This window comes from Eucyclogobius newberryi, unplaced genomic scaffold, assembly GCF_026437365.1.
Source record: "Eucyclogobius newberryi isolate DKJ021-1_F unplaced genomic scaffold, fEucNew1.0.hap1 SCAF_8, whole genome shotgun sequence".
NCBI lineage: Eukaryota > Metazoa > Chordata > Actinopteri > Gobiiformes > Gobiidae > Eucyclogobius > Eucyclogobius newberryi.
The window spans coordinates 19,015,787-19,026,372 of NW_027316500.1; the positions used below are offsets into that span (position 1 = coordinate 19,015,787).

The following is a 10,586-nucleotide window of genomic DNA, read 5'->3' on the forward strand; positions in this document are numbered from 1 at the left end:
CGGGTCACCTTCAAACGCCTAGCGTCCACCACCGTAGCTCCAGTCAAATTCTCCTTAACTTCATCCACAGACGTCGCCGTAGGGACACCTACGATAACTCCTCTGACCGTGTTTCTTTCAGCATCAGACACAAGAATGTCCTTTCCACCCAGACGTTTAGTTCCAATCGCCTTCCGTTGCTGAGCCGCGTCCTTGCACACGACCAGCAGCGAGCCATCTCTAAGGACACTCGCACTCTTGATCACTCCCACAGCTACAGTTAGGCTCTTTGACAATGCCACTGAATTCCACTCTTAAAGGATGCACTATCCTGTGCAAGCTTTATGATCACCTTACAGTCTCTGCTCTCACCCCGGATATCAATAGCTTCAGCCTCATCCTGCTGCTCATTCCCAGAACCCTCGGACGAGCTAAGGGACTTTTTACGTTTCCGGGCACGTGCAGCCAGAAAAGGCTGCTCCTCCACGCCGTCCAGAACGCCTTCGACCATCTCCCGTCTCTCCAGACCGGAGACTAGCTCTTCTTCTTCTTCTACGGTGTTGTGTAATTTAGCAAATATATTGAAACCTTTTGATTACATAACAGTATTCTCCTACATTGTGCAGTCAAAGACAAGGCTTTGAGTTCACATCTTCATAAAAAACTGATGGTTCCATATTGGTCTTGATGATGAAAATGAAAACACAAAATTCTTAGGTCTTGGTCTTTATTGCATTAGAACATACATTTCTCATATATCTTATTTTATATATTTGTTTTATAAATGTGTTTTTTACACTACAATCTTATTGTAACATGTTAGAAAATATTAAGCTCCAAAAACATAGCACTAAAAACAGTTACCAAACAATGGTCAATACATTTTCTGATTTTGTTTTTGCCACCAAAAACAAATAAAATGAGATACCCGGGGTGAGGAGCAGAGCTGGGAAAGACAGGAAGACAGTAGGGACACCAAACAAATCCAAGAATTACAGGAGGGCCTGAGCTTAATATAGCAAATTAAAACATATTTATGACAGTACTTTTTTTGTAATTTTACAAGAAAAAAAAACAAGTATGTCACCCTTTTAAAAAATGTCCAAGCCAATAATATCTGCAGGCTGCAGCATGTACAGAAAACTGCACTGTAAAAGCTGGAATCGAGTTGCAAGGTTAAAAAACCTTTTGGATGCGTATCTATACTCAATATTCTTTGAAAAGTAATTTTGTCCTAATTTTATTAAGTTTATTGCTTTGGAGACTGATTTGTCTACAAGGAAACTGAATTAATTTCCTGGTACACTGCTCAGAAATCGGGTTTAGACATCATTAGTAAAAAAGGACAGCTTTTTGAATTAATGGTTGTTTTTAGAGCCAAGTTTGGTGATTTTAAAGCAGTCAGTTTTGTAAAACAAAATAAATGTGAGACTTAATAAGCAATCAACGAACACAGCAGCCACACAAAACGACCACTAGAGGGCACAGTGAGCTGCAACACTGGTCCCTTCACCACAATGAGGTTGTGCAGTTGAACCATTCCCAACTAAGAACTGTCCTGTCTGAAAGCTGAGGGTTAAGCACATGAAGAACCAAGCATCAAACTACATTAAGACTATGGTTAGTGAGAGCTCCTCGTATTACAGGCCCCTCCAAAATAATGCCACAAACACACAAACCCTGTCACCATTATGATATGAAACGGTCACATTCACACAGACAAACGGGTACATACCTGGAAACACACGAGAGCACAGCGTTGAGATATGAGCTACAGTAGTCTGTAATACTGATGTACAAATATGTCAAATAAATCAACTCCCCAGACATAGAAAAGGACAGTGTGAAAGCAAAATGTGTCTCCCCTTCACAAGCTCAAAATGGATCAAGACTAGACTATGTGACAAGTGCAAATGTTCTGTCTATAGCCAGTTCTATCATCGAGCAGGAGAGGAAGGCAGTGTCACAGGGATGCACTGGGCCCAGAAAGCCTCATTCTGCACATAGGCCACGGTCCACAGAACAGGTATCTGACCGCTGTTGAAAATGAGCACTTGTGCTATAATACAATACATCGGGTGTCAACCAATCTAATTGTTATGTCCATATCAAAGAAATACATTTGCCATCCTGTATCCTTTTGTTACAAGAGATGGCAAAAACATACTAGTCCAGATTCACATTACACCACGTTTCCAAAATGTTTTAAATTCTTTTCATGAATGGGTTCAATTAAATTTAGGCATTTGAATGAATAACTATCGTTATCCTTCTGTTCTGTGCTTGGAATACCACGTGTCAAGTTGACTGAAAACCAATTTCTTACAAAAAGGGTCAGCCTGGATGGTTTTAAAACCATGAGAATGTCATGGGAGTACAAACCCCTACATTCTATCAACTTTAATAACCCTCCAATATCAAAGCCAGGAAGTGCTTAAGTCCATATCCAAAGACCACACTTAATATGATCTATTCAATGCTTTCAATCCCATCACTTCCACTTCACAGTTAGCTCAATTCATCTGTTGAAATTAGGTTGTTAGACTAGTCCCATCCCAAATATCTGCAACTCATGCATATTTAGCTGCATGGAGACTGGGAACTGCTCAATCTGATCGACTGGTATAAACTTTACACTGGATTAAAACTGAATTATTATATTAATTCATTAGAAATACAGTATGGTCCAGATCATTTCTTCTCATTGTCCTTTACTGCCTTTGTTAAAAGTTTCAGATTTCAGGTCCACATTTTCAGTGGCTCTTGTTTGGCCTTCAGGGCTTCGTGCTTGAGAACTTGTACTTTATATGGAGATAATGATAAAGACTTCCAGGTGACAAAAGAGCAACTGTGTGGATCCTATTTGTGGTGTTTCTAGTAAAATAGCACTGACAAAATCTCTGATACAGTTTCAGTACAACACCTATACATCAACTATACATTGTGCGTTTTTTTTGTTGGTTTTTTTCCCCTAATTATTTTGCATTTAATCCTAGGGTATGACTTGGTCACTATTACAACACAGTAGTAGGATATGTAGGATGAGGGGTAGAGCCATTGATAGAAAGGGTTCTGTCAGTCACACAGTAAGATTTTGTTTTGTATTAATAGTCACATGTTTGTGTGTGTGTGAGGGATTGGTTAATATGAGCACACACAAGTTTAATTTGTAGTTTTTTTGGGATTTGGCACTGCTGAAATTTGACTTTTTCCACACTAAAATACGTAGTTAAATTCACAAACTTTCTGACTATGGCTCAAAACGGGGCTCTTGGCAAAGGGCTCTTTAAAGGGAAAGGGCACTACATACTTAAAGGGATAGTGTAAAGGATAAAGGGAACAAATGTTAAAGTGGAACATCCAGGTTTACAGATGAAGAGCTGACAGAAACTATGATGTTAAATTTATTAAGAGGTCTATGGTGGCGCAAACACAGGCGTTATGAGTCTTAGAGGTGGGTAATGTTAGGATATGAGTGTGGCCTCCGTAACAATAGCAGGATCTTCTATGTCAGCTTTACTTTGAACCATGCGTAGCTCCAGCTGTGGGGGACTGGGTCTTCGACCGGGACCTGCCAACTCTACAACACAAGACGGTGTAACATTTCACAATTATTCTAAAACTATCATACACTGCAGTAAGTTCATTCAGACCGAGGGTCTGGTAACAAAAATAGTAAAGAACATTCTGTCCGTCAGTGCTTACCATGAGCATAAGATATTGTCCTCTTGATTACATGGTGCATCACAGAAAAAGTCTTCTCACAAGCCATCTATCAAAAGAAGTGCAGAAGTACTCAACACGTGGTCCGGAGGAACAAAGCTAGTTGTTGTGAGATTGTTCATACCTTTAGGTCATTAGGATAGTGGTGTGTCCATGCCAATAGCATAGCAGCAAACAAATCTCCAGTTCCAACAAACACAGCATCCACTTTTGGGACTTCCATTCTGACCCTCTCAGTGGTCCGGCTGCCATCTGGATGAACTAAAACACACGCGCTGCATGTTAGTGTACTTCAGGGAATCCTGCAGTAAAGGCTTGACTGCTCGTACCGTGGCGCTGGCTGCCCAGAGACACAAGGAAGCGATCCCCTAATCTGGGCGGCAGGTCAGACGAGGTGATGACCACCGTGTCAGGGCCCATGGCGTGGAGAAGGTCCATCACCTTCACAAAACCCACATGTCAAGGGGAGCAACTATATGTATTATCCTTACCACAAAGATGGCTTTTTTTGTCTAATTTTGGCACAAACACAAAAATTAGGTTGTGTTCAAATAATATCACAACATTCCAAGAAGCCTTTGGTTTAAATTTAGGTTTAGGGCAGAATCACTGATTAAATGTGAAAAAGGAGATGTAACGATATGGTTACAGGTTAACAGCTCTGTATTAATCACCAAAATAAAAACACACCTTATTTTGATTATTATTGTAACGAGAATAACTAACAGTATGAATTGGCTACAGCAAATTTCAAACCTTTAACCTTGCTGTGATTGGATAACTCTACCTCTACAGTTGTATGTGAGATTATCATTACCTCCACAGCATCCTTCTGTGAGGTGATAGTCTTCCCAGTCAACAACCTAAAATCAAATATAGTTGAAAAAGCCGTCTGACACTGTCTGCGCTGTATGGTCATGTCTTTGCCATGTCATGCTTATTAATGAGAATGAAAGTCTTAAAAACAAAGTGTCTGTCCTGAAAGGCCCTGAATCGTGTCACGTCTCACAGTCAGTGCTCTGTCTCTGGGAATTTAAAACGTTTTTACTCACTCGGCCTCAAACTGATTGGGAGTGATGATGTCAGCTACTGGGACCACCTTGTTCTTGTAGACTGGGTAAAGATTCTGTGGCACGTACTGTGGGAAAGCGCAGTGTGTTCAGATCATAACAAAAGGAACAAAAAGTATTTGGATTAATTAACTGAGCTTCACTTAATGAATAAACATGTCCAAGTAGCTTAAAAAGCCAACATTCATCCAAGTGGAGAGTGTTCTATGTAATTGAATGTCTTAAAACCACATCAAAATATATATCCTACAATTAAATGTACATTATTAAAAACAAAGCACTCACCATAGATCCATGATCACCAAGGACTGGGTCACACACTGAAACAACAGAATCAGAAAAGGTTCACAGGCTGCAACATACAACAATGAGCAGAATAACACACAACTCACTCCCTGATCTGCCTTGTATGATTGACATGTGCTTGGGTTTCATTTGGAGCAGTTAGGGGCTCTTAAATCTAAGTGTTGTCCATCTTGTGTGGCCTTGCTTGTCAATGCCGGGTCTGATCTCGTAAACAGAGAATGGCCAGGCACTGTGGGGGAGTAGTGGCTCTAGTGCAGACTTTAGTTGTGTCTTTAGGCAAGACACTTCCCCCGCCCTGTGCGAATGTATATTAGTGAGGGAGTAATTGGCTGTGGCTTTAATAGTAGCACAGCACAACCACTGTTGACACCTCCGAGACAACCGCTGTTGTGATTTTGGGCGTTAAAAAAATTAATTGAATTGAACCGAATGTGGAGTGAATTAATAATGGTATTATGTCCAACAACAGCTGACAGTGATTTGACTTACCATATACCAGGTTGGGGTTAGCTCTCTTGAGCTCTTGAACAATGTCTACCACCATCTCTAAGAACGACGTGTCTCTGGTATACCCTAAAACACACACAGCACCAGAGCTTAAGTTGTGTAGAAAAAGGGACCAGAGAAAACAGGTAAAAACAGACCACAAACTGACGCAGTACAGACACTGTAAGATTAAGGGATGTTTGAAATACTCCACAATCTAACAGAAAATGTTAACCCTGCGACAAGCTGGTCCCTGTCCAGAGTGTTCCCCGCCTAAGGCCCAGAGTCACTGGGATAGGCTCCAGTCACCCACGACCCCAAACAGGAACACACAGTAGAGAATGAATGGGGATTTTTCTATATCCTATAGAAGAACAACCTGAATTTATGTAAATACTTTATTTATACTTGTCAATTTGAGAAGGATCTGCATTTAAATCATGACACAAACTACAACAGTTTAGCTAACTAAAAGTCAATGTTGGTCTCTACGTGAACACAACATGAGAACAAAGGTCACTGTACAACACACAAATTAAATATCAGTGAATACATTCACATGCTAACCCAATCGGATTATCATTTGATTTATGAACCTTTAAGGATATTTAAATTGACATGAAATGGGAAAATCTGAAATCTGAAGAAATCAAGTCATTTGGATGTTTACATATAATCTTAAACCACTTAGCATTCCGGACATTTTTCCTAAAACATCTGACTAAAATTAGCTGTTTCTGAACCCTTTGGAGCACATGTGGGTGTAATCCTTCATTCGTCCAGGAGTGTTCCATTATAGTAAAATATTCAGTTGTAGTCATCTGGACTCTTTATTTAAAGGAAAAAATGTAACGTCAGCCTCCTATTGTGAGAGAGTGAGCCAGGTAACAATAGGAGGCTGATAGCCCATTAAAGGACTGAGGTTTGATAGAAAACAAAGAGGTTTAGTTTCTGGTGAAACCATAAAAACGCCCTGTATCAGGAGGTCCCGCCCAGTGGGCAGGGCCTACTCAGAGTAGGATAAATATCATAATAATAGATTATAGATTGAGAATGACCCTCAGATAACAATCGAAAAGTTCAGTTTTTTTCTAAAAAGCACAAACAAGCGGGATTCTTTGTGAAGCTGGGACTGAAGTTTTTGCCTCTGATGTCCATTTACTTAGATTGAGCTGAAGCTAATTTCACTAAAAAGGATTTTTAGAAACTTGTAATAATATAATTTGATAACAGTCAGATTTTGAATGTGTATCTAAATGCAGCCAGTGATGGTCACTCATCTGACACAAGTTCAAGTATTTCATGATAGAAAAGGGCCTTGTAGAGTCAAGGCCATTTTTCTGAAAGCTGTTTCACACCTCAGGACTTAAAGTCACTTAGAGCAGAACTACACTTAAATATCTTCTCCATCACTGCAGAGGGATTAGCATTGTCAAAGAAGTCAACACAGGCTTATCTGACAACCAAGATCTGATCAGAGCAAAGATACAAACCTCTGAAGGGCATTGTAAATTAGAACTGATTCTGTATTAAAGAAGGTTACACATGTAACTACGGTTCTATGAATCCCAGATGACTGAATGACTCCCTGTGCAAGCCGAATGACTCCCAGTGCTTTAAGCCCTTCTACATTGAAGCACAACATACAACTCTAGTAAAGATTAAAATGAGCAATAGCCAAAATAATTGAATGAAAGGAAGTCTAATTGTTTGAATATGTTTAAGAACGCAGATCATACCTGTTAAAACGTAGTCATACTGGTGTACGTTGTTCAGTTTAATTCCTTCATAAAGAACATGGAGCTCATCTGCCGTTAACACCTGGCCTTTCCAATGGCTATATCCTGTAAAGACACAATCCACAACAGTTCATTACCAAAATCAAATGTGATATCTAAACACCTCAGAGGTTTAACCCTGAAATCAAGGCCACTAAGACAATATAGCTATTACAGGGCCTATCACTTTGTTCAACGTCTTCTTTGTCAGCATAAATAAACTACATTTAAAAAATGTCACAATAGCCTCAGAAAGTTGCTTTTAATTCAATCTCAAGGGCGTGAATGTTGCCACAAGATTAATATGACAAGTTTGTAAAGCCAATCCCCAACAAATAATGAGTAGGTTCAATGTTTGTGTATTTTTATTTTCAGTACTTTCAAAAAGCGTGAAAGTACAGTTACACAGGCCCTATCCACCATCTGACATGATGACATCATCAAATTCTGGAATGAGAGCGCAGTGTGTCGCGTGAGACTGCGACAGCCACGTTCTGTGGAGTAAAGCACATTGGGCTGGAAGAGGCACATTCAGGTGAGTCACTGCTACGTCACATGGGACTCCAGAGCAGACTGGTTGCTAGGAGACAAGCGACAGGATAAATGAGTGACAATGAGCAGAGCGGTCTGTGATGTCACTGCTCCACGCTGCGGGATCAAAAGACAGCAATACGACTCAGTAAAGGAGGGTTAAGTCGGGGTAGTGATCTCTGGCAAATAAAAAAGGCTCATACAACTATAATGGAGAATATAAACATAATTATCATGATCGAGTCAGCGTGAGAGGCAAGTGCTACACCAGTGAGCAATCGTTCTTTGGCTTTTGTCCCATAACTCTTTTTTTTATTATGCATTAAGGCCACACTTATCAGCCAGGCACGAGGTACTTTCTTCATTTCAACTATTACAGCACGTAGGTGATGCTGTTTGGATACCATTCTATTGCTATTGCGGAAATAGAACATTTGAATATGTTTTGCAGCTGACCTTAAGAAGAAGAACTAAATATTTTACCCTAATATAACAAAACCTACAATAGATGAAAGAACGTAACTGGCAGAAAAAATATATAGTACAAATACTGTCCTACAGAACATTAAACATGTACACTGATGCTAAGCTCTGAAATGTAGGCGCTCCACATAAAATAATTAGGCAAAACAGAAAGGAAATGTACAATTTACGGCACACCACTTTTATTGTCTGAATTCTTACCAGTGTGGTTGGAGAACTGCACCGAGTTAATGGAGTCCACCTCAAAACCTAAAACCTAGAACACACAAAAGAACACACACATAAGACAAGAGCGGGAGGAGACTCTATACCCAGGATTACAGGGATATAACCATTATTTTACTAATCAAATTAGATTCATTATTTGCTAGTATATAAAACCTTCTCCAGACTTTTTTATGTGGAAAACCTTGATATTAGCTCCATTCAGCAATGAAAAACTACAAGTTTAAACACTCAAAAAGCTGCAGCACAGATCCACAAATATCTCACATAAAGACACAAAAGCTCCACACATAAGGTGGAGGCGTCGACGAGATAGTCGTCGTAAAAGATACATATGCTCAGCACAGACATGTGCAGATGCAGATAGCGCGCTGGCGTCTAGGGACGGTCAGACATGGGAAAGAATCAATCTAAAAGCAATGCGCCCGTCCTGGAGACACCTGCCACGCCGGAGATGTCAAATAAATATGAGAAAGAGTGTTTGTAGTGTCTGCCAGTGTGGTCCAATAGATTTGTTTTTCCTTACTGGATCACTAAGCACGGACAAAATATGATTCATGTCAGCAAAATTGTTAAATTGAATGAACAGAAATTAAGTTTGTGAGATTTCTGTCATGTCTGTGGGATTTTATTTTTTTGAATTTAACTTTGAATTACCTGTTCGAATTGTGCTCTACAAATAAACTTGCCTCGCCAGTTGCCACCTCTGTTTCCTTCTGCACCCCCGATTTGATCAACAAATGGTACAATTTCTTTCTTTTTTTTGGATACCTCGAGTGAAGTTTTGCTTGTAGAAACATTTAGTTTTAGCTTTATTGCTCTTGATAATGATGCAGCAGAGGTAGTGAAAAAACATATTTAAATACTGGTACATAAAAACAAACCAGTCAGCAGCATTATATAAGAGCATCTTATAATGTTTGTGACAGCTCTCAGGTCTAGAAGAATATGGTCTTGAGTACAGCACTGAGAGTGTTTGAAGGACTTGTGTGACCCACAGGAGCCTTCTGCTTGACGAAACATTAACCCTCTGCATATAAAGGTCAAAGGTTATGTGTGAGAATATTCAGTGCAACTACATTTGATTAGAATAACCTTCCTGCTGCAGGCCTATAGGTGAACAAATCGACTTGCTTTGAAAATTCGATGAATACAAACCCAGTTAGTTCGACCATGTCTAAAATGTTTGTTTCCTGCATTACTCGTGATCTCATTGCTCTGGTTCACTTCATCACTCTAGTGTAAAACAGTTACAACACAAGACAGCGTCCACATACAACATCTCTGGTGTACTAACATTCAAAACAGAAACAGATCAATGCATTAGAAAGAAGATGAGCTCCAACCATTCGACCTTTTGCTGCTGGTCGCACTTGAGACGTTTCCATCATCTCTGTCACGAGCCACAGGGTCCACGGCCTTGTGCTCAAGAACCAGCAACACTCTCATGAAACACTCGTAAAACGCATGACAAATGAGTCCGTAAACAGCAATGTTCCACTTCAGCTGAGCGTGTCTGAGCAGAACTACCTGTGTGCTGTGCCCAGTGCCCGACTCCCGGGCACAAGGGGTGCGTTTACCTGTAATGGGAAAGACGCGCTCTTGTTGCCCACATATCCCCGGACTACATGGCTTTGTATGGACAGAACACGGCACTCCATGGCAGCTCCCGGTCAGCTGACGAGAGAGGCAGATATTCTGTTTCAGCAGCACGCGAGGCAGAACATAACACCCAGATAAACGGAGGTGCAGGATCACAACAGCGCAGCCCGTGCGCGGTTAGCCCGCGTGCTAGGCAGCTGTGTCCGGAGCGTGATGCGCCGCTGCTGGGGAGGACACGAGCGAGAGCTGACGGAGAGACACCCACAGTTTGAGACCCCCGAGGAACACGCACGTCCTGCTGTTTACGTGCGGAGAACCATCAAATCCTAACAGTGAGTCGGTATAGTGTGAGGACACCAGGGGACGGGGAAAGACAGTGAAGGACAAAACCTCACAGGGCTTT

General features: G+C 40.7%; 1 protein-coding gene across 1 annotated transcript; it reads right to left on the reverse strand.

Annotated features, from left to right (window-relative positions):
• Nucleotides 1–689: 689 nt before the first annotated feature.
• Nucleotides 690–10,586, reverse strand: LOC140351038 (pyridoxal kinase-like). The gene is made up of 11 exons (XM_072436679.1): nt 10,162–10,586; nt 8,558–8,612; nt 7,304–7,408; nt 5,568–5,651; nt 5,058–5,092; nt 4,755–4,840; nt 4,520–4,565; nt 4,032–4,143; nt 3,827–3,963; nt 3,685–3,751; nt 690–3,559 (listed from the first exon to the last, which is right to left on the reverse strand). The coding sequence occupies exons 1-11, from the start codon at nt 10,240–10,242 to the stop codon at nt 3,444–3,446; spliced, it is 924 nt and encodes a 307-aa protein (XP_072292780.1). The 5' UTR covers nt 10,243–10,586; the 3' UTR covers nt 690–3,443.

Coding starts and splice junctions, on each gene's coding strand:
- LOC140351038 (XM_072436679.1), bottom strand. CDS start 10,242: ATGGAGTGCCGTGTTCTGTCCATACAAAGCCATGTAGTCCGGGGATAT. Junction 7,409..8,557: donor GCAGTTCTCCAACCACACTG/GTAAGAATTCAG, acceptor GTGTCTTTACAG/GATATAGCCATTGGAAAGGC. Junction 3,560..3,684: donor GACAATATCTTATGCTCATG/GTAAGCACTGAC, acceptor CTTGTGTTGTAG/AGTTGGCAGGTCCCGGTCGA.